The 24,897-nt window shown below is 44.4% G+C and overlaps 1 protein-coding gene across 3 annotated transcripts in view; it reads right to left on the bottom strand.

Annotated features, from left to right (window-relative positions):
- Positions 1-24,897, bottom strand: part of LOC146210046 (complement factor B-like) — a 455,586-nt gene that overhangs the window by 129,380 nt on the left and 301,309 nt on the right. For all 3 annotated transcript variants that reach the window (XM_084606869.1, XM_084606879.1, XM_084606887.1), the window contains 2 exons: positions 11,269-11,429; positions 2,757-2,895 (listed from right to left, as the gene is read on the bottom strand). In XM_084606869.1, coding sequence (XP_084462995.1) covers positions 2,757-2,895; positions 11,269-11,429 — 300 coding nt within the window. The remainder of the gene's footprint in view (positions 1-2,756; positions 2,896-11,268; positions 11,430-24,897) is intronic.

Below are 24,897 nucleotides of genomic sequence, written 5' to 3'. Positions count from 1 at the left end.
TACTTTATAAAGCTGTGCACAACACCATACCCTCAATTGTAATCAACAGGGAGGCCCTCACCAATAATAATCAAACAAGATTTGCTAAGGACAACAATTTTCTATTATCAATCGTTCGAACAAACTACGGCAAGCACACGGCTCTTTTTGCGTCTTTACAAATTTGAAGTAACCTCCCTTCTCATGTCAAGCAATCCCCATCTCTGTCCGGTTTTAAACAACAACTGTTATCCGTATTATTACAATAGTGTCAGATAACTTTCAAACAAGTTTTTCCTTTATATACTTACCGCTTTGTTCGCATTCAATTCATGAGTGTTTTCATATGCCCGTTGGGAAGATGCTGTGCTCGTCCTGTGCTGTGCTGTGCTGTGCTCGTGCTGTGCTCGTCCATTCTGTTGTGACTGGAGCAGTGCGCGCTAATGAACAGGTGCGCACCCCTCTTCGCGCTTCACCGGGAGGACTCGCCGCCTGCCTATGCTCAACGGGACGCCCCCCACGGCGGGCTCAGTCACTCTCCTCTAGTTCTGGGAAGCAAGCCCCATCCCCATCTCCGGCCTGCGTTCCTTCCGTTCTTTGCACGGCAGTTCGGCTCACACCTCGGCCGACGCTGGTCGCACCCTCTTATCTGGTGAATAAGCCAAGTTTAACAGTATCGCACACGTCTTTACTACATCGACGACGCGCAAACACGACACGCTCTAACCCGCCGGGGTGGCGCAGTGCTTACGGCGCTCGACTACTGTTCCCAAGGACGCGGGATCGAATCCCGGCCTCGGCGGCCGCTTTTCGATGGAGGCGAAAAGCAAGGCGCCTGTGTGCTGTGCGATGTCAGTGCACGTTAAAGAACCCCAGGTAGTCGACATTTCTGGAGTCCTCCACTACGGCGTCTTTCATAGCCTGAGTTGCTTTGGGACGTTAAACCCCACAAACCAAACGAAACGACACTCTCTGATACAAGAAATCTCGCAAACTCACTGCACAGGCAATGTCACATCCCTACGCACTTACGCTCCTTTATTATCTTTACCTTAGGATTAGTTAGCATGATTGACGGCGTGCTTACGCACTTGTCTTCTCCAGCTTCCCATATCTGAAACGCTTCTATTATGTCTCTTTCTTTTTTTTTTTCGTTTGAACGGCCTAAGATTGTGGTTCCTTCAAATTCTGGCTTGGATTTGTATTTTGCGCAATGGGGTGCGAGGTTTCCAGGGTTATTGATTACAATGTTCCTTTAACCTTGTGTTCAAACACCTAGCCTGTCTGACCTATGTACCTCATACCGCATGATAAGGAAATGCAATACACAATTCCAGTATCACACTCAACAAATATTTCTTTGTACGCAATTTCGCATGTGTTGACTGTATCTTCCTGATCATTAGTCATTTTATGGCACAGACTTATTAACAAGACACAAATGCAAGCCAGAATTTGAAGGAACCATAATCTTAGGCCGTTCAGAAGAAATAAAATAAAGAGAAATAGTAGAAGCGTTTCAGATATGGGAAGCTGGAGAAGACAAGGGCGTAAGCACGCCGTCAATCATGCTAACTAATCATGAGATAAAGATAATAAAGGAGCGTATCTGCGTAGGGATGTGACATTGCCTGTTCAGTGAGTTTGCGAGATTTCTTGTATCAGAGAGGGCGCGTGGAATGTTTTAAATGTAACCCTGTTATCAATAAACCTTAGTTGTCTGTGCGCGCTTGTCCCGTGTACGTGGTTACTGCTTTCTTGTGTACCTGTGTATATCGTAGCGCGAAAATTCTTGAAACGTGCGTCGAATTTGCCGTAAGGCCATGGGGTTAGCACAACCACATACCACTTTAATACCTTAATATGGTCCCCAAGATTTGGGGTAGGTAACATACAGAACAAAACATTTACATGGGTGGAACACCCTAAAAATTATCGCCGCTAAAGATGACAGCTAGAAGGTTGAATAATGTGAATGGACAAAGGCAGATCCAGTCCAGGGCAGGAATGATGCGGGAAATGTACGCGAACTAATTCAAGAGGCTGGACGGTTGATGTAGGGCGCGACATAAAGCGAACTGTAAACAAAACTTGCGATTTAACAGCGACAAACCAGGGTTGTTAGAGCGGCTTCCTTTTTTAAATATGATATCCTGACGTTATACGAGTAACATGAATGAGTTAATCTAGTGCCTCTATTCTGAACAGACTCTAAGAAATTTGTTAGATAAATCTGGTTAGGGCGTTTGATGTGTGACGCATATTAGAGCTTAGCAGGACGATTTGTAAGCTAGTAATTTAAGGTTTCGCGGTGCATGACGCCGATGAGATTTCAAAGATCCAAGACTTTTGTTCGCAGATGATCCCACAAAACTGTTAAATGCTCTCGGCAACCACCATAGCAGGCGAGCTTACTTGGAGCCGCCGGAAGGAGTCATGAAAATTTTATGGTTCCTCTTTGCATTTTATTATTGGTTTATTCACAAATGCTCGAGATCTAAAATAAGAGACTGCTGAACCTCATTTCGTACACTGTCCGCGTTTCTTTTCAGCTTAAAAAGTTCATGCTCCAGATTTTATTTTGGTTCAAGTTTTGCAGCATCAAATTCTGAGCACTAAAGAATACGCGTCACTATTATTGTTGAACTGCGCCTGTTCCATTTGGAAATGGTGAGGCTTGCAGCAACAGGTGTCGCCGCAAACACCGATCATGGACGGTAAATTTGTAATTTGCGCGCTGAAAGCAATGTGCTCGTTTTCCAAGCAATTTCATTTACCTGCTCGCAGCCGCAAGTCATCAGGAGAGTAGTTTCGCGGCGTATCTCTCTTGTCTGGCTGTTTTGCAGTGTGCGTGCAATGGGCAGCCGTCAACACCCACCGCCTGTGAATTATGGTCCCGCCACACGCGACTCCGAACTGAAAAAAAAAAAAGAAAAGGTCATAGACCTTCGTCGCTGAAACCAGTAAAGCTATATGGAGGATTGGCAGCACTTCTCCGCAGGCACGTACTAAGCCCAATTGCCAAGTAATGTTTTTTATCTCACGTGCCCACGACAAGTGACGCTTGCACTCTATTAACATTTTATTTTCCTTAAACAGATCATTTGGCCCCGTAAATTATTGTGATGTTTTTAAAATTCTTTGTCAAGGCGTTCCCCAAGTTGCGCATTTGAAGTACTAATACATTGGTACACCGTAATTATTGAGTCTGAAAAGAAACCATCTGCAGTGTTTCTATACCATGATGCCAGATAGTCTAGGGAGCGTGAGCCCCGCAGATTATGAATAAAATGTAGCCATTTTCATCAGTTGGCTCATTAGCTATTAGCCTAGTCTCAAGTGCTTCGCTATACATATATCTGAATACGATCTGTCGACACGGGGCAAATAACAAGAGCGACTGTATCTTCTCTGACGTCGTTCCGATTAAGTTTAGGTAAAATTTTAGCGAAAGATGTGTACAGCCTGTATTCTTGGTACTATCGCATTTGGCTATTTTACAGCGAAGTTAGTAATGACTGTTGAGGTTTGCTTTAGCGTTGCCAGTAAAGGCTATATAAGAAAAAAAGTCTTAATTTCGGCACATTTCGTCCATCTAATTTTCAGACTGCCCAACTAAGTAGCATATTGAGCCTGAGAATGGCGATTATTTTCGAACCGCTTTCTTGTATATGAGGACATTGATGCTCCTTAAGACTCCAGGTAGCCTGACATGACGCATACAATGTGCTCAGTTTTTCTTGCATAATCTTCGCGCTGTCCTCCAATATTCGTGCCGTTAACTGATCCTTACTATCTAATATAGAAAGTATCTAATGAACCGTTAAAAAGATTGTCCTCGTTTTTACGTTTGTTGGCGGAACAATATCGATTCAAGTACACTAATTTCTCACCTAATATCTTCCTCGTTCTTTCAGCTGCAGCACAGACACGGGTAGAAATCGTCGGCTGCCATAGCTATCTGAACCGTACCAGTAATTAAATTTCATCTCTTTCCCGTGCCTTTTCGGTTATGTCTAGTCATCTCCACCTCTCGTGTTCTTTGGAGCATCCAATATTCTGAGCGTATTCTTCTTTGGTTGGTTCATCATCATCAGCCGGACAGTTCAGAGCTTCTTTCTTCCAATTAAACTGGCATTAAATTGATAACGTCTTGAAACCCTTTGAAACCCATAGCGACCATTTATTCGTCCTGCCCAGGCCTTCTTCTTTTCGACTACAATATCATAACACGCTCGCTATGCACGTTTCCTATCTCGACTTTGCATCCACCATTTTTCATACCGTAGCTCTCTACGTTATCCTTCACGTTACAGCCCCTTAGGCTAATACCGGTAAAGCAGCTGTCATAATCTACCGAGCGCGCCCCGTCACAGTTTTATTCTCCCAGCTATTTCTATTTTGTGGTCCGGAACGGCGGTTACTGCCTGTCCCAAGTACACATATTAACCAACCACATCCAGCATTTGTCTAAATATTTTAAACTACGGTTCCATTCCGAAGCCTTCAAATATTACCTTAATTTTCTGCGTGTTAAACTTTACGCCTCCTTTCTGCTTTTCCTACATAAGTAATCAGTAATTGCTTGCAATTCCTCCTAAGTTTCTTAGCAAGAGAATCTCTCCAGCGAATTGCGACTTACACACGTATTTTCCATCAACAATGTTTCTTGACTGCTTCCATTCCAAGTCTGAATGCTTCCTATAAGCAAGCTATGAACTTTATTGGGAAGGTCTTTTCTCCATACCTAGCGCATTATTTCATGGAAATTTTATTACCTTCATTATGGAGAAACAAAGTTGCTGTGCACCGACTATCTCACAGTACTTTCATGCATGGCTCATCTACACCCCAATTTCGCAATGCCTGCATGAGTGGGCTGAGCTTCTGACTGGATCAAATGCTTTCTCGTAGTCAATAAATGCTACATACTGGGGTTGCTCTGTTCTGAGCACTTTTATATAAACTAGACGATAGTATGGATAAGAACAATGATAGAGTACCTTCTCTGAAAACCTTCTTAGCTAAAGGTTAATTGCCTTGATTTTGTTAGCGATTACCTTAGTACCATGCCACTCAGTGTTCCTTGGGTTCTCAGGTGGCGATTTGGTTTTCCTAACGCATAGTCAGCTTACTGGTAATTTTTCAAGTCCCCGTGTCCTCTTCCTTATGAACTGAGATGACGCTAGCGTTCTACACAGATGCCGGTACCGTCGAAGTCATCAGGCATTGAGTACACAGGGTTGCCAGTTTTACTAGCATGATATTCATACCGTCCTTCATCGATTCTGTAGTTACCGGATCCTCACAAGGCGCTTTTCGCCATTTCATGGCTTCTAAATCGTCCTTTGTTATTGGCGCAAAGTCTGATTCCTCTTCAATACTGCGTTCAATCATTGTCCTACTTCGATTACTGTGTAGATCAGTACAGAACGCTGCTACTTTGGTTACTTTTTCCATATTAGTAACGACATTGTTCGACTTTCTCTTGCGTATACCTCTGATTTTGCCTCTGCCTCATTTCGTGCCTTGCGCATAAGGCTAGCCATGCTCTTTAGAGCACGCTCGTTTTTATCCATCTTACATTTCCTTATGCCAGACATTTTACGCCTATATATTAATTAGCCTTGATATCTCTTCGACTTTCACCCTGTCTGTTGGTTTAGAGATTTTCGTGCTTTGGTGCTTCTTAATCAAATCTTTCTTCTACTTATATAAATTATCGGTATCTTCTCTAATTATCCTGCCGCCTTGTGTTATCGCGTGCTTAATAATGATATCTCTGAAGTTGTCATTTATTGACAACTACTATAGAGAAATCATCTTCATCGTGTAAAGCTTAACACCTATTCTGTAGCAGAATGCTTCATTCTTTTACTTTCGCTCATAACTGTAATTCAGTGATGCACTTGTACCTTACTAATTTGTTCCTTTCCCATTTCTCGTAAGTCATTTAAGGGACGCTTAGGGAATAATTTTGAAATTTCGGCCAGTTCTAATCTATAAACAGATTCTGGACTCAGGGTGGAATTTAGCTCATGCGATTTTCGTACGTCCCATGCTCCGTCAATTAAAGCAAGCGCTGAAGCGAGCCATCAATTAAGGCATCATCCTTAGCAGCTACTTGGGTATGGAAGCAACCACTTTCAAGTTTTTTTTTCGATACTCTGCGCATTATATAAAACTATATTCCTCCAATTTTAAAGAAAAATCAACTAAACATCTATATCTTTATGTATTTGTCTATGTACTGTCGTATATGGCACGAACACAATAAGATTGCTGCACTGGCTGAGCACGCGCACAAGACCAAATTGACGATGCACTACCATCTTAGCCAAAGACAAGATAACCAAGTTAACTTGAGTCGTCTTTCATTCAAAAGACATCCGGAGTCACAAATCAAACATGCCAATAAACTATTTGCAATCATTACGTCCCCAGCCTCGCCTTTAAATTTCCATTACCTAGCCTTGTCCACCTCATTGTGATCAAAGGTTCCGTCTCTTTTTATGTTGACTTGGTCAATGACTGCAATTCTTTTTTCTCTACTTTCGTATATACACGCAGCCGCGGTGGTGCAGTATATAAGGCGCTAAAATTTTGTGCACAAGATAAAGGCAGCGGCACCGCTTTCCGATGGAGGCGAAAAGCAAGGCGCCCATGTGCTGCGTAATGCCAGTGCATGTTAAAGAGCACCAGTTAGTCAAAACTTCCGGAGCCCTCTGCAGTGTGTCTCATAGCCTGAGACTCTTTGGTAAGCCCAAAACCAACGCTTCCTATGCGCGTTCGTTTTTGCATATCAAACAACTTTTTTCAATGCTCTCAAAAGGGCTCTTGCAGCGCGCAATTGCTTAAAGCATAGCGGCTGCGCAGAGCCCTGTGTGAACTGGCGCCGCTCCAGCCGCCGAAAACGCTTTACAGCGCAACGCAGTTCTGCACTGAAGGAAGCGGTTAAGTAGCGTGGTAATGAAGCACGAAGCCGCTTTTAAGGCTTCCTCACTGAGCTAAGAAGAGTTTTAAATTTTGACCCTTAAATGCTTTCACGTTTTGGATCAATCAAATCACGTGTTTATATAAAAGAACATTTCTCCAGTACTATCTCGGTATAGTGCTTCTGTTGCGTGCACTATAAAAGTATTTCTGCTGCTATAAATCCCTGCTTGCATGCTCAAGTTGTCCCCGATTCAGCACTGAACATCCTATCACAAGCTAGACTTTCAATTTCTCCATTTTTGTCAAGTTTATAGCTTGTTTCTTGTCTTGATCATTAGTTCGCCAAATTTACGTCAGCTTCGCTAAGTTGCGGAAAATATCTGGGCACAAGGTTAAGCAATTTACATTTGCAATGTCGCTATTAGGTCTTCTTAAATGTGTGTGTGGGTTTTTTGCTGTTCTCTCGTTTTTGAAAGATAATCAACATCCTTAAAAAGTGCATTCTGCGATCTACGCTAATAAGCGTTCCTATCATTCTTACAAACTATGCCATAGACAATCGGTACTTGCAGTCTCCTGCCTGCCTGCCGCATATCATGGAGAAGGACAGTGCTTTTAGGCATAGGGTTTACGTGCGGAGCAATGTATAGGCAGAATGAAATAAAACAGCGCAACGAACGGGACGAAACACGAAGAAAGGGAAACAAAGATATAGGCCTATTAGATATAGAAAAGCCTAATCAAGCTTAATTACGATTAGGAAGGTGGGATTACGACTATTGTATGTTAAGACAGCAAGGTCTACTGTGATGTGACCTAAAAGAATTTATGGTTATCTCGCACAATTTTTCCGAACTAAACGTAACATGTTCATTTAGGATTAATAAGGCTGAAATACGTCAACGTCTGTTCAGACAAATTAAGACTTCTTTTTCTAACGACTGTTTCTCACACTTCGATTCGGGTTAATTATGCGCAGTTAGCTCTGAACTCAACCTTACTCATTGTAATTCTGTCCGTGATAGGTATCCTCCCTCATAGCAATCATAATATAACCACGCGTATGAAAGCTTGGATTCGTTGCTGCCTTGGAAACTCTTGGATAGGGGGATGGAAACCCAAGTCCGAAAATAGGCGAACATCTATCATCATCATCATCATCATCATCATCATCATCATCATCGCCACCAGCCTGACTATACTCACTGCAGGGTGAAGGCCTCTCCCATATTTCTTTACTTAACCCGGTTCTGTGCTAGCTGCATCCACTTGACCCCTGCGATCTTCTTAACCTCATCCGCCCACCTAACTTTCTGCCGCCCCTGCTACGCTTTCCTTCCCTTGGAATCCAGTTTGTTACCCTCAGCGACCATCGGTTATCCTCTCTTCGCACTACATGTCCTCCCCATGCCCATTTCTTCTTCTTAATTTTCACTAGAATGTCAGTAACTTGAGTTATATCTCTGACCCACTCTGCACGCTTCCTACCTTGTAATGTTACCCCTACCATTTTTCGTTCCATAGCCCCCTGAGTTGTCCTCAAATTAAGTAGAACCTTCTTGGTTTCAGCCCCATAGGTGAGTACAGGTAAGATGCAACTGTTGTATACTTTCCTCTTGAGCGATACCCGTAAGCTACTAGTCATAATCTGCGAGTGCTTGCCAAATGCGCTCCATCCCAATCTTATTCTTCATGTTATTTCCATTTCATGGTCCGGATCTGTGGTTACTACCTGTCCTAAGTATACATATTCGCATACTACTTCCAGTACTTCGCTACCTAATGTAAACTGCTCTCCCTTCCCGAGGCTCTTGAACATTACCTTAGTCTTCTGCATATTGATTTTCAAGCCTACCTTTCTACTTTTCCTCTCTAGGTCATCAATCATTATTTGCGGTTCATCCCGCGAGTTGCTTAGCAAGGCAATGTCATCAGCAAATCGCAGATTACTGAAGTATTCTCCATCTACCCTTATCCCTAACTGCTCCCCTTCCAAGTCTGAATACTTCCTCTAAGCAAGCTGTGAATAGTACAGGGAAGGTTGCGTCTCCTTGCCTAACACCTTTCTTTACAGGAATTTTGTTACTTTCTTTATGCAGAACTATGGTTGCTGTGCAGCCACTATGTATATCTTCCAGCACTTTTACGTACGGCTCGTCTACCCCCTGATTTCGCAATGCCTGCATCACCGTCGAGGTTTCAACTGAGTCAAGTGCTTTTTCGTAATGAATGAATGCTATGTATAAGGGCTGGTTGTATTCCGAGTATTTTTCTGTCCCCTGATTGATGGTACGGATATGATCGATAGTAGAGTACCGTTTCCGAAAACCTGCTTGATCCTTTGCTTCATTGCAGTCTACGGTTGTCCTGATTCTATTAGCGATTACCTTAGTAAATACCTTGTATGTAACATATTTTTAAGGTCCGTAGAGTCCCCTTTTTTATTATAGAGGATAATGTTTGCATTCTTCCATGGTTCCGGTGCCGTCGATGACACCAGGCACTGCGTATGCAGCGTGGCCAATTTTTCTAGCACGATATTCCCCCAGTCCTTCAGCAAATCTGTAGTTATCTGATCCTCTTCAGCTGATTTCCCCCTTTTCATAGTTTCTAATGCTTCTTTGACCTCGTCCTTCGTCACTGGTGGAACGTCTGACTGTTTTTCCCTACCGCCAATCTCATTGCGGTCCTGACTACTTTGGCTTGTTCTTTACAGCATGCTCAATTTTCTCCATGTTATACTTCTTTATATCGGCCACCTTGCGCTTATTGATTAGCTTTGATATCTCGGCCAATTCGATCTGGTCTGTCGGAAGGGAAGCTTTGATACTCTGGCGTTTCTTAATCAAATCTTTCGTCTCCTCAGACAGCTTACCGGTATCCTCTCTAGCTATCCTGCCGCCCAATTCTACCGCGCACTCAGTAATGATATCTCTGAAATTATTGTTCCTTGCCTCTAGAGTAATGTCGCCATACTCAGTTAGAGCTGAATACCTATTCTGTAGCGAGATCCTGAACTCTTCTGCCCCCCCCCCCCCCTCACCGATAATTTGTTGATGGGTTTCTTTCTTACTAATCTGTTGCGTTCCTTCTTCAGATTTAGGCTAATTCGGGACCTCACCATCCTGTGGTCACTGCATCGCAGTTTCCCGATTACCTCTACATCTTGCATAATGGCGGGGGTTGAACACATTATGAGGTCAATTTCATGTTTAGTCTCCTCGTTAGGACTTTTCCATGTCCATTTCCGGTTCTTCCGTTTGCTGAAGAAGGTATTCATGATTCTTAAGTTATTGCGCTCTGCAAACGCAACTAGTAACTCCTCCCTGCTATTCCTAGAACCAATGCCATAGTTACCTATTGCCTGTTCTCGTGCCTGGTTTTTGCCTACCTTGTCATTAAGTCGCCATTAGTACAGTATACTGAGTCTTTACTTTTCGCATTGCCGATTCTACCCCCTCGTAGAAGATATCACCTGCCTGCTCATTATAACTACACGTACGTACATACGCCTGTACAACGTTCAGTTTATACCGCTTATTAAGCCTGATTACGATGCCAGCCACCCTCTCATAATATTATAGAATTCATCTATATTACCCGCTATATACTTATTGACAAGGAAACCTACTCCTAGTTGTCGCCTCTCTGGTAAACCTCGATAACACATGCCCATCCTTCAGCACAGCATATGCCTCATTCGGCCTCCTAACCTCACTAAGCCCTATGACATCCCATTTCATACCCTCTAGTTCCTCAACAGCACTGCTATACTAGCTTCACTAGTTAGGGTTCTAGCGTTAAACGTTGCCAGGGTCAGTTTCCAATGGCGTCCTGTCCAGCGGAGCCAGGAATTCTTAGCACCCCCTGCGTCGTCACAGGTCTGACCGCCGCCGTGGTCACTTGTTCCGCAGCCGCTGGTGACTGAGGGCCGGGGTTTTATGGAGCTTATCATGAGAGGTTGCGGCCAATTACTGCACCAGGGTGGCCAACTCCTGTTCTGGTGAGGGAGTGCGTTGCCGGTGGTGTTCACTGGCATCAGATCGCCCCCCAAACCTGTTTATGCAATTGCTACGACCCGGGAATTTTTTTTTTAAATGCGGTGGAGAATTGCGCGGCACCGGGATTTCAACCCCAGTCTTATTACTTGCGAGGCGGATGTTCTACCGCTACGCCACCGCTGCACCTGTAATGCTATATATCTATCTATCAAGCTAGGCTAAAAGTGATTTCAAAAAGGAGGCAAGAACACACAATGAAAGCTCGCTTGTGAATGGAACTGCTTTTCCTCCCCACCGTACTGTGAGGTGTGGAGGAAATAGGAATATTAAGTGGCCAAATAATCAAACCTGCCTTGTTCTCTTTGTCCTTGACCTGTATCTGGACCATCCACGGCCAGATAGTCCTCACTTGCTTTCCTCCGTATATCCGAGCGATGACGCTGTTGTGGGCGTCGTCATTAGCGAAGCCTGTTTCGGGATCGTGGCTCAAACTGAGGCCGCATTCACTGTAGTCTGCGCAGAGAGCATTTCAATTTAGCAGCTGCATCTCAGGGAGGCTCGGTGAACAAGACTAACGTTCCTTCTTAACGTTGTGAAAGGGGACGAGAGATATCTCTTTATTTCTCGTCATTGTTTTTATGTTCTCTTTTTTTGGCTCTCTGCCCGCCAGTTATGCCAGCCTAAGGTTTCCTTGCACGATGGAGGCCGTCGGCAATGGAAACGCCTCCAAACAAGCCATATGCGATTGAATATTTCTTTTAAATGCGCGTTGATGAGTTACTGCGCTATGCTTCCTGTGAACTAACACATTCAAACGTTTTCCCTTCTCTGCCCTGCCCGAAAACACACATCACACACCGGATTGGTTTCCTCAAAAGCTGTCAGGACGCGTTCATTCCAGCAACGGAACAATGTAGACGTAGCACGGATTAGACCGCTAATTTTTACAGTGTGCACAGAAAGTGTTTACACTGTAATAAATACTACGTTGGCGAAAACCTTCTTATGCAGTTGTTAAGACATTGAGTTTGTTCTGCGAACTCCCAGGGTCCGAGTCCTGATCATGTTGTTTTTTCTTCACTTTAATTTTTTATTTTCTTATTATATGTCTGTGCTATATTTTAAGTATTTTAGTCTTCGTTTTTTTTTTTCCTGGGTAAAAAATCACGCGAATGATAGTCATACGTACAGCAGTTCGACTACGTTTCACGCAGGTTCACCGACATACCAAATCTGTATGAATTTTGTAACATATTCCGCAATAGGAAAGCGCTTGCGAAAGCACGGACTTCGCCCTGGGAGAGGTAAGACTTCTTCTGTTGCTCCATATTTGTAAACCGTTGAAAACCAAACTACGTAGACATGGAAATTGCTGTCGAGCGTCGAGCCGATACATGCAGGAACGAGACTATCCTTCTGTGGCTACTTTGCCTTTACGCATTTCCATTGTCTATTTCCCGTCTATGCATGTTAAAAGTGCGCACAAAATTTTACAACAATACTTGCCTAAATGTTAGAATCATTTTAACCGTAAAAACATACGGACACAAAGAACACAAAGAATATGGCACACAAGGGACCCTCGCTGGTGGGTGTCCATTAAGTTTTCCGCTCTTCTTCTCCGTATGTTTGTTACAGCTAAAGATGATTCCTGCAAGCCATTACCAACTAGCCCAACTTGAATTTTTAACTTGCTTAAATATTCAAGCATGTGCCTGTGATATACATTAAACAACCTCCGGGGTCCGATGCACGTCATGAAGCTGGTACAGTCAAACTATATGAGCGCGGACATGGCAAAGCATGTCGTGCTGTACAAACAACGCATTTTCCAGCATGCGCTGGGAGTGGAATCACGTGCGATAAACGAGCGGAAAAGGCCGTAAATCAGCGGATGCACTTTCCTGTTAGCGTCCGATCGCGACCTGTAACGCAAATAAATAACGCAGTCGCTTTCCCATGCATGCGTAAGGGAGCGACGCCAGCAACGCCGACAGCGGCGAACAGACGCATAAGGTCAGCGCTTTAAACCAAAACATGGAAACTTGAAAGTTGGACGACACATGAGAATTTTCGCTGCGCACTCGGTATGCGGAATTCATATATGGCCTTTTTTCTGAAGAAGTTATCGCCACATGTTGTAGATGGCGAACGCAGCAAAGAGGCAAAAGAGCGCATTGAGACAGCAGGAAGCGCGTCCGCTCGTCTGACAGACGCTCATTTTTCAACCAATGCGTCTTTAAGTCCGCCTGCTACTTTGTGAGCGCGTTCGCGAGCGTAGGATGCGTAGGGGACTCAAAAGGGCGCTATATTCACTGGCGGGTGTCAGTGAACATCTCCGAGGGCCAGAATACGTCCTCCTTGCGTGCGCCTCCTCCATCTGCACGTCAAGGCAACTTGGTTTTGCGTGCGATATAGATTTACTCTCTGTGTGCTTTACGGAGGCGCACTTCGCGATTATCTGATCATTTATTTTCTTATTTCATGGGGAAACAATCGTGTGGTATAAGAAGATAAAATTAAAAGGCTACCATAGAACGAATATCTGGCTAGAATGCATTATATTTATATCGCAGCTCTTTGGCGCCCATTCCTGAGTTCCGCGTCGCCGTCGGCGTCGGCCTCGTAACCAGCTCCGCCCCCTTTCAACCCTCCCCCCCCCCCTCTTCCTGCGTGGCGGCAAGGGTGCTCTGCGATTGCCAAAGCACCAAGGGGGGCGCTATCAGCGGATCACGGTACGTGCATCCCAAGCCGAAACGCAGAGTCCCGTTCTCTTTACTCGCTAGCGGGGTCAGCAGCATCAGTCAGTCGCTGCTATCTGTTCGTCGCGCAACGTTCCTATGGGCACCCCCGCTGCCCTCCGCAACCTCCTCATCATCATCATCCTCAGCCTGACTATACCCACTGCAGGGCGAAGGCCTCCCGATAACTTAATTGCTCTTTTTATTTCTTCGACCACAAAGCTTCTTTCATGACAGCCAAGAACTGTTAGTGGAGTGTTGCTTGTAGGAATACGTGTGAAAAATCTAAGAAAAAGTTGTCTTTAACTGTACATACGTTTCTTGTTCGAAATCTTTGCCTCAATCTATCGAAAAGGTAAAGCAGCTGATCAGCTGCGCTCAAATTTCGCGTCAGGAAGCAGTGTAATCGTCGGCAATTTGCTTTTTTACGGTATTGGTCGGCTTGCTGTGCTTGCTTCCGCCGTGCTCGTGGCCTGGTCGCATTTTCTATTACTTTCTGCCTTTTTCTTCTCCACAGTGATGTATTTGCATTGACACTCGAATGATGACGCAAACGTCCCTGAATAACTCTCGCCGGGTCTCGATGTAGCCGAAATAAGAAAACGCATTTTGGTGATGTCACTGCTCATGAATAAATGCACATTTCTACGGTTCAGTCGGATCAGGTGGAGCTCGGCTGTCTCAGAAAATGTGACGCGACTACCTACGTTCTCGACGTAGGAACCACTCAGTACGCGGCCGCACATCTCGCTGTTGATCTTGGGGATAGCCTGATTGACCATCTACCGCCTGTGACCCAATGGTCGTGCCAGAAATGTCAACAACAGTGTCCCCATATCTCTCGTGACGTCGACGATATTAGACCGACGAGCGGGCACAGCTGGAGGCCTGCCCAGTCATTTGCTCGGAGAGATCACTGTTCACTGGTGCCACGCTGCGATACGTTCACTTGGAGGCTCGCGACGGGGGCGGACTACCGCGCTGTTCTGATTGGCGCGCCCGGCACAAAACCGGTCACTGCTTCGATACCGCCATGACGGTGGCTGCGGCGTGGGTTTTGGCGAAATGTTCTCTTATCAATATTATGCAGTAATGTATAAAGTTGGGCGAGTTGGTCATTAGACATGATTGAAAGAAATGCACTTCTCTAAAAAAGACGACGAATAAACACCTAAAGAACTGGACAAGCGCAGGCTCACAACTAAGTTTCTTTGAACAAACAGACAACAAATATATACAGAGAAACAAACAGATGCACCTGCGCGGAACCGCAAGGTAGTAAAAAAAAAAACATTACGTTTCAAGTTTTATCAAGGAAAAAAAATTCACACCCTGCAAGGAAGACAGAAGGCTGGCTGATGCATTTATCACCTCTTTTTCCTGACACAGTAGGCCTCCTTAACTTCTCGCTTTAGCCTATCTCGATGCTGGAAAAGAATTCTAGTTTGTCAGAAGAGCGAGTAGCAGCTTTGTCCATCTCTATTTCCTTTCTGATTTTTTCCTTCATTGTATTTCCTGCAATGCAGAGCCACGTGGAAATACATGTCGGATGATATGGCCCCCTAAAGCTCATTCATCATATATTTATACATCGGTTCGTCTGGGCAATATAAACCTTCATCATCATCATCATCATCATCATCATCATCATCATCCTCCTCCTCAGCCAGACTATACCTACTGCAGGGCGAAGGCCTCTTCCATATTCCTCCAATTAACCCAGTCCTGCGCGAGCTGCATCCACTGCGACCGCTGCGAACTTCTTAATCTCATCCGCCCACCTAATATTCTGCCGACCCCTACTACGCTTTCCTTCCCTTGGAATCCAGAGTGTTGCCCTAGCCGACCATCGGTTATCATTTCTTCGCGCTACATGTCCTGCCCAAGCCCATTTCGTCTTCTTGCTTTCCATTAGAGTGTCAGTGACTTGAGTGATTTCTCCTACCCACTCTGCAGGTTTCCTATCTCTTAACGTTATCCCTATCATTTTTTTTCCATAGCCCTCTGCGTTCTCCTCAACTTAAGTAGAACCTCCTTTGTTAGCTTCCACGTTACAGCCCCATAGGTAAGTATAGGTAAGATGCAACTGTTGTATACTTTCCTCTTTAGCGATACCGGTAAGCTGCTAGTCATAATCTGGGAGTGCTTGCCAAATGCGCTCCTACCACATCTTATTTTCCTTGTTATTTCCTTTCATGGTCCGGATCTGCGGTTACTACCTGTCCTAAATAGATATCAACATCATCATTATTATCAGCCTGACTATAACCACTGCAGGGCGAAGGCCTCTCCCATATTTCTAAAATTAACCCGGTTCTGTGCTAGCTGTATTCATTTGACCCCCGAGGACTTCTTAACCTCATCCGCCCACTTCACTTTCTGCCGCCCCCTGCTACGGTTTTCTTTCCTTGGAATCCAGTTTGTTACCCTAAGCGACCATCGGTTATCCTCTCTTCGCACTACATGTCCTGCCCATGCTCATTTCTTTTTCTTGATTTCCACTAGAATGTCAGTAACTTGAGTTATTTCTCTGAACCACTCTGCGCGCTTCCTATCTCTTAATGTTACCCCTACCATTTTTCGTTCCATAGCCCTCACTTACTTAAGTTGTGCTTAAGTTGTCCTCAACTTAAGTAGAACCCTCTTGGTAAGCCTCCACGTTTCAGCCCCATAGGTGAGTACAGGTAAGATGCAACTTTGTTTACTTTCCTCTTGAGCGATACCGGTAAGCTGCTAGTCATAATCTGCGAGTGCTTGCCAAATGCGCTCCATCCCAATCGTATTCTTCTTGTTATTTCCTTTTCGTGGTCCGGATCTGCGGTTACTACCTGTCCTAAGTAGACATATTCGCCTACTACTTCCAGTGTTTCGCTACCTAACGTAAACTGCTGTTCCTTCCCGAGGCTGTTGAACATTACCTTGGTCTTCTGCATATTGATTTTCAAGCCTACTTTTTTACTTTTCCTGTCTAGGTCATCAATCATTATTTGCAATTCGTCCCCTGAGTTACTTAGCAATGCAATGTCATCAGCAAATCGCAGATTACTGAGGTATGCTCTATCTACCATTATACCTAACTGCTCCCATTCCAAGTCTTTGAATACTTCCTCTAAGCAAGCTGTGAATAGTACTCGGAAGATCGTGTCTCCTTGCCTAACAGCTTCCTTTATAGGGAATTTGTTACTTTCTTTGTACAGATCTATGTTCGCTGTGTACCCTCTATGCATATCTTCCAGTACTTTGACGTACGGCTCGTCTACGCCTTGATTTCGCAATGCCTGTTTGACCGCGAGGTTTCTACAGAGTCAAATGCTTCTTCGTAATCAATGCATTCTATGTATAAGGGCTGGTTATATTCTGAGCACCTTACCGCAAAACAAAGGGAACTTATACACAACCGCGCAGACGCAGGAGAAATATCGTAATCTGTGCTTAATATTAAGCTGGAATGGGCCAGTACTCAGGGATGAATCAATTTTTCGCTGTACACAGGGACATAATTTGACCAATCTGTAGGGCGCAGAAAATCCCACACTAAGGATCGGCCACATTCTTTATGTTTCGAGAAAGTTTATGCTTATAAGAGATGACTGAGACTTTCTTTACATCACGTGAATCGTTGCGTTGAGCAGTTTCAAAGTTAGATTTTACATGTTTTATTAACTTTTGAGAAACTGCTGCTAACACCGACATATGATACCCTGCTGAAACCAGCTCATTCACCTGTTGAGCGGTGCTATGCTCAGCTGAGTGGAAGCAAGACTTGAGTTATACCGCTCGAAGGTACGCCATTACTATCCAGTTTTTAGAATTTTAAAGTGTCCCGATGTAAACAGCAACGGCGCGTTTTGCGACCTCGGCTGGTAGCACCAAGTATGTGAAATTTCAAACATAAACTTATTATCAAAGCTCACCCGTGAATTGGAGACCGGACCCCCAATCCTTAAATACATTAGCAACGTTCTCGAGGGTGGCCCCTGCAAACCCCAGGACGTACCGAAAAAGGTTAGTGACCATGCTAGGGAGTTATCTACTGCGCCACTTCAGAGCCAATGGAAATGTGTTTTCTGAATGACCGCCATGTGTAGACGATAGGTACATAGTTAAAAGTTCAACAAAAGCTCCTAAATTAACATCATACTTTGAAACAAACTTATATTCATCATTCAATTCTGTAATGCACTCTTCAACAGCTATCGTAAGCTGAGGTTGAGGAAGAGCTTACAAGATGCCTTCTACGTCAACATATGAGGTGAGCAGCCACCGCGATTATTTTGCAACAATTGTACAATGGCAGTACAATCAGGTGCGAAAACTGGTCATCCAGTACAAGGTTAGACAAGTGCTCGTGAAGGAAGCGCGAAACAACACACTGCCATGTTCCTCTTTCAGACACAATGGATCGGAAGGGAAGGTCCGGTCTATGGGTTTCTGCAAAAAGGAAAAGGCGCAAACTTGTTTGCGTCACACCCCCAGGCGGGTAAGGTTACGTTCTTCTATTAAAGCTTCCTCAACGCTACAGGAGCCTGCTCACTGATCAATAATCCTCTGATCTGCTACCAAATTATAGCTCAACCGCGATACAAGCAGCATGAATTGGAAATTAACTAAGTTTTTATGTCGCTTGCAACGCAATTGTCCAGCGACAGTGTAGCAATGAGTTTTTACGATCGTACTGAACCGTAGATGGCATGCTTTTCTCAGGTATTTCCTGACGTACATGGAAAAATAAAGTGAGCAGGCTCATATGTCTCCTTCTCTGCCTGTGTTCAGGTGTCCACTCTGAGACCGCTAAAAATTATCATGCTAATTTGTAGCTCTATTGGCTGATTTGATTAGTGTGTTATAGGCGATGACGAATTACTAAGTCATAAAAAATTATTATTTAAAGAAATGAGAAAGTTGGAAAGAAGGGGATTCAAAGGTATGAAAATGCTCAGAATGAAGGGCATTTGCTGTATGACCCTAATTAAGAACAGTTGAAGTGTTAATAGTTTCATTATTTATTTGAAAGTACGGAAAAACAAAACAAATTGAAAAACGAGGTTTAAAAATGCCAAAATGCCTAGCATTAAAAGCAAATATTTGACGTCGTTGATAAGAAAATTTGGAGTTTGTAATCGATCAATTGATGAAATAATCGAAAAAATGAAAAGAGAAATAGCGGTTGAAAGGTGCCAAAATGCTCGGGATGAAATAACAGTGATTAATTTTTGTAATAAAAAAATTACAGTAACTAGTTGATCAAATATTTTATCGAAATATTCTGACGCCCAGGAATAGAGGCAAAGGCGCAGGAAGGTTACGAAGAAGCTGCTCGCGCTGGGACTCGCAAGTGGACACAACTGGGATATGCTTTGAAACCAGTGTGCAAATCTGCACATGATTACATAACATCGTCAGGCATATAACAATGCGAGATAAGATTTCATCGCTTTTCATTTTCCTTTTTATGTTTTCCAGATGCCAGTTAAACGCCCATATTTATCTAAATTCTTCACTCCTTGACCGTATATATTTATTATCTGCAATGTACCCTGACCAATCCCCCGCTGTGAGTATGTGCTGAGACACACTATCTGACTGAGATCCATCATCATTATTATCATCATCAAAGCTGGGTTGTCGACGTTCATCCTCCAGCCAATAAAACCTCGCTCGTAGGTGTAACACCGAGAAATAGAGGCAAGAGAAGATGAGGATGACGAAAACGTGGTTCGTGCTGGGGCTCACAGGTGGACACAGCTGGGTTTTCGACGTTCATCCTCCGGCCAATAAAACCGCAGCATCCAGCAAAGCCCTGGACTAAGGGCAACCGACCTTTGTCTTAGAAGATGTACGAAGCCATCTGAAAACCGCAGAAGACAAGCCAATCTAGAGCTTAATAAAGTTTTTCACTCACTCACTCACCCACTCGCTCGTAAGTGCGACGTAGAGTCCAGAAGTAGAGGCAAGGGAGGATGAGGATGACGAAGAAGCGGCTCGTGCAGGGGCTCGCAATAGACACAGCTGGTTTTTCCATGTTCATCCTCGAGCCAATAAAATTTCGCTCGTAAATATGAGTCCCAGAAATAGAAGGAAGAAACAATGAGGATGACGAAGTTGCTCTTGCTGAGGCTCGCAGGAAGACACAGCTGGGTTTTTGACGCTCATCCTCCGGCCATAAAAACCTCGCTTGTATGACGCCCAGAGATAGAGGCAAGAGTGGATGACGATTACGAAGAAGTGGTTTGTGTTGGGGCTCACAGGTGGACACATCTGGGTTTTCGATGTTCGTCTTCCGGCAAATAAAATCTAGCTCATAACACATTGGAGACTGGTCTTACTAGACTGCCACTATTTGTGCCTACGATGCCTGTTGACAGCGACGATCCGAGAATAATGCCGAGTAGCTCATGGCATCATTACCGGGAGCCGCGTTAGTGATCCGGTACAATACGTGGGACTTCCGCACACCTAGCTAACGTCATCTTCGCACTTAACGACACGGCCCTAACGATAACCAGGAAGATACCGCTATGTAGAAGAGATCAAAAAGAGCTTTGGAAACTGACGCAAAGAAGAAGCTAGCTGAAGAAGTGCTCTCTCACAGAACTCAGCTTCTTAGTGATACACCAAGTATATCGAGGAAGTCTTGAAGCTGTGCTAGCTAATTGTCTCTCCTCGCATGACGGAAGATGATAAATGTGGTCATCTGCTTAAATGGTTTGCCGAAGACATTTTGTCGACAAATCAAACTTTGGCTTAGTGGCTGATCTGATTCAGCGCTGCCGCATATTCGAGACGTTGAAAATGCGTCAGGTAACATCCGGATTCAGATGTTTGGCTGCGTGACATTGGTGGTCGCTATTGACGCTACTGACGTAATATTGTCTGCCGATTTGGCTTCCGCGATCCGTCAGATCGTTCGCTAAGAAGGGAGCCGGTAGCTAGAATTAGCTTCGGGTTCCTCAGAGCTCCTTTCATCACATCCGCTGCTTCCGCCTCCTGAACCCACCACCTTCGAAGGATTCATGGACGCGATACAACGCGGTTTAAGATTAGATGTCTTGCTTGAACGGCATCGCAATTTCCGAGACGTTCAGTGAGCGCAACGATCTTTTAGCTCTTGGGCTGGACTACGCGCAAAGCTGGCTAAACTAAAGGTTTCGTTTTGGAGCACGCCAAATGCTAGTAGTCGGACGTATAGTCGATAAAGGCGGCATCGGACCTGATCCCGCAAAGACAACTCCGGACACCTCTTTCAAGCCACCCCTTTTCGCGAAAGAACTGCGCAATTTCCTGAAGACTACAGCGAAGTAGGGACACGGACAGAAGAACAGAAGCACACGAAAGCACGGGTGATACTGCTACTGCGTTGTAGCCCTCAGAATGATGAACGAAGTCAGCCACTACGTGTTAAGGAGTTCCCTGAGTTTGTGTTCGTGATTTCACCGTCTGACACCTCCTTCATAAAAATGTAGCTTTCGAGTGGACATCTGAGTGCTACTGCCCCTTCCCCACTTTACATTTCTTCTCACGTCGTAACCTGTGCTTCACAACTTCGATTCTTCAGCGCCCACAGAAGTGTATACAGAAGCAAGTGGAGTTGGAATTGGCGCGTTTCTTCAGCGCCACGACAGCAAGACGCACGTCGTGGCGTACTCGAATCGCTCCCTTTGTAAGCCGGAGCGGAATTATAGTGCCACGAAACAGGAATGCACCGCTGTCTTTTCCCCACACAACGCTTTCGGTCGTATCTTTATGGACGCCGGCCGTTTACCGTTGTCACAGATCACCATGCCCTCTGTTTGTTAGTTAATTTCAGGGACCCGTGAGGCCGCCTTGCACGATTAGCCCTGCGGTTACAAGTGTATGACGACAAATTCACGTATGGCACTGGCCGTAAGCAAGCTGACGCAGACTGTCTTTAGCGCCTGTCCCTTTCTACGACATAGTGTGACGTCAATTGTTTCGAAAACTGCGTCGCGTGAGCGTCACCGGCTTTTCCGGACATCCCCACGTTTATTGAAGAACAGAAAAGGGATCCAACTTTGAAACTTTTCGCAGCCGCTCATGTTCGGTCAGGTGCACAACTTTGTGTGCGTGAATGCCTGATGAGCAAGAAACCGCTATTCTTCTACGTGCCCCCGCTTCCTCCTGGCTGCTCCGAAGAGCGTATTGGCCTCGATGGATGGATGGATGGATGGATGGAGTATAGGAGCGTCCCCTTTGAAACGGGGTGGTAGCAGTAGCTATCATGCTTATTTTTTCCCTATATCTTAATTATTGATTTAGATTGGTTAACTAAACCATAATTCTATTTATTAAACTTTGTTTCTACATTACTAACTTTATGTCACTTCTCTGCTTTTAAGCCAGCAATCTTCCAGTCGTTTTTTGCTAGTTTCCACCGCCGGTTCATTCACCCGGCCACTGGTATCTCTAAACCCCAGAGCTTCAGAACAGTTACTGCGCCTGCATCAACTTCCGGGTGGATACCATTACATTCGAGTATAATATGGTCAGCTGTTTCACTGGAGTTACCACACTACAGCACATGCTTCATCTTCATTGTTAAATTTCTTTTTGTAGCTGCGTGTTCTAATGCACCCTGATCTAGCTTCAAAAAGTAGGGAAATGCCTTTTGAGTTATAAAAGAAAGCTTCCTTCCTGATCTGCATTTTCCACTTGCGGTATATTACCACCCTCTGTTTCTTCTCCATCAAATTTATCCAATTTTTACCTTCTGTGTTTTTTTCACCTGTTGCTTAATGCTCTTTATTTCTCCATCCTTGTGACTAGCATACTTACTAGTTAGTTTCCTAGTTCTTTTCCTCCATTGTGAGTCAACGCGTTTTAAGTACAGGTATTTAAATACTTTAGCTGCCCATCTGTTTCTGTCCAATTTCCTCAGGCGTTCCTCATAGAATATTTTACTCTGAGCTTCCCGTACTTCGAAATATGTCAAGCCCATATCTCGCTGTACAGCCTCATTTGTGGTTTTGCCGTGGGCACTTAGTGCTAATCGTCAACGGCTCTCTGATTTATTTCTAATGTCGACTGTACCGCTGATTTTAGGCACAAAACCGCATTTCCGAAAGTAAGTCTGGGCACTATAATTCCTTTCCAAATACCCCTCAAAACCTCATACCTGTTGTATCCCCACAATATATGCTTCATTATCCCGGCATTCCTTCCCCCCTTTGGCCTTAAGTGATTGCTCATGCTTTCCAATGTATACCAATTCTTTCTTTATCCATACCCCCAGATATTTATATTCTGCTGCTCTGGGTATTTCATCGCCTTGTATTTTAAGACCCTGATCAGTTGAGCCGTTGAAAATCATCAGACCCGACTTAACTGCGCTAAAACTGAAGCCTAGAGTGTCCCCTTCGTCTCCGCAATACTTAACTAGAGTTGGCAATTCTTCCAGACTCTCAGCTAGCAGCACAATATCGTCTGCATAAATCAAAGATCGATAGCGAGCAGAGTCGCCATCTCGAGGAGCAGAGGTGAACCCTACTCAGTATGGATGCGAGTTCGCGTCGTGTGTCAGCCAGCAGTTATTTACGTGCGCTCGTGTGACGTGTACAAGCGTACTTTTTGTTTCTTTGGTGTTTCTGGTGCGCTTTTGCTTACGTAGCTAACTCTTGCAAAAGAAGTGTGAACAGGCTGCTTCCCCCCCCCCATCCCACGCTACCTTAAAAAAAAAAAAAAAACTACCCATATCCAGTATATCATGCTGGATAAGGACATCATCATTCTGTATTCGGCGCTCGAGATTTCATTTCATTTCATTACAGAGGGGGTGGGAGTAGTAAAACAAACCAAAATTCAAGTACAAGAGGAAGCATGACACAAAAGAATTCTATTGAAAATAGCTAAAAACGAAATTCAACAAAAAGGAATATAGTATACATGACTAAGCAGAATGTTCAATGGGCAAGTTGGTATGCGTTCATAATTGTAAAACAGCGCGAACAGCGGTAGACAAGAACGAGAAAGAACGCGAAACCCAGCTTGCACGTCCGGAAGCTCCCGATCCACATACTGCTGCAGCCTACCTTGGAGCATTCTGACATAATGTATGCAGAATGCTAACAGCGTCATGGTTGAGGTTTTGAAGCAACTCAGCTGGAATGCCATCACTTCCGCTGGGTTTCTTCTTAGCAAGACTGGCTAAGGCCCATTCAACTTCACTCTTCAGGATGCCCGGCTCGAGATCAGTAATCACAACCGTCTTATGTTGGGTTTGCACATTCGGGTCCTTCTTGTACAGTTCTACTGTATATTCTTGTCACCTCTTCTTTATCTCTGAGGCTTCAGTGAGGTCCTTGCCTTGTTTGTCCTTTATCACGCCCAGCTTAGCACAGAAGCTTCCTTTGATATCTTTGATTGTCTTGTACAGAGCTCTTGTATTCCTTAATTGGCTGTTGTCCTCAACTGCTTGGCGCTGTATGTTCAGGAAGGCATTCTTATCTCTCCTTGCTATTTTCTGAAAATCCGCATTGAGAACCTTGTATCTTTCTCTTTCCCCCATAACTTTTGCCATCCTCCTTTTCTCAGCTATTTGCAAAGCCTCTTCAGATAACCAGTTTGCTTTCTTGCATTTCTTTTGCTTTGGAACTACCTTAGTAGCAACTTCTTGTATTATATCACGAACATCAGTCCACATCTCTTCGGGCTCTCTGTCTTCTAGATCTAATTCTTGAAATCGATTGCTCACTTCCACAGCATATTCTAATGGAATTTGATCCAGATCATACCTGAAAGGCCTTCTAGTTTTCTGAGTTTTCCTCAATCGAAGCTTAATTTTGGCAACAAGAAGCTGATGATCGGTGCCACAATCGGCCCCAGGCCTTGTTTTTACTGCTTGTATAGCTCTTCTCCATCTCTGCCGGCAAAGAATATAATCGGTCTGATTCCTGTAGTCACCACTTAAGAAGATTTGGTGCAGATGCAACTTCCAGAGGGACAGGCTTTGCAAAGGGCCCTGATAAGTATTATATCTAAGAGGGACAATTCTTAAACCTTTCTGCAAAGGTTGGGGGTGGGGGGGAGGGAGAGAAGTACAAAGACACAGAATAATAACCGCACAGTGAACCACAACTGACGTGCAAAAAAAACCTCAAGTAACAGGTGATAAGGTGGAAATGTGTTTGGAGAAACATGGGCAACTTGTGCTATTGCGGAGGGGAATAGAGTGTACATGTGTTGTGAATAAACTGTACAATTAACGCTATGTGGTATTGTTTTAC

The sequence above is a fragment of the Amblyomma maculatum genome, chromosome 1 (genome assembly GCF_055883805.1).
Source record: "Amblyomma maculatum isolate TAMU_Amacu chromosome 1, ASM5588380v1, whole genome shotgun sequence".
Taxonomy (NCBI): domain Eukaryota; kingdom Metazoa; phylum Arthropoda; class Arachnida; order Ixodida; family Ixodidae; genus Amblyomma; species Amblyomma maculatum.
The sequence above is the reverse complement of the archived record's forward strand: the minus strand, read 5'-3'. Positions and strand labels throughout refer to the sequence as shown.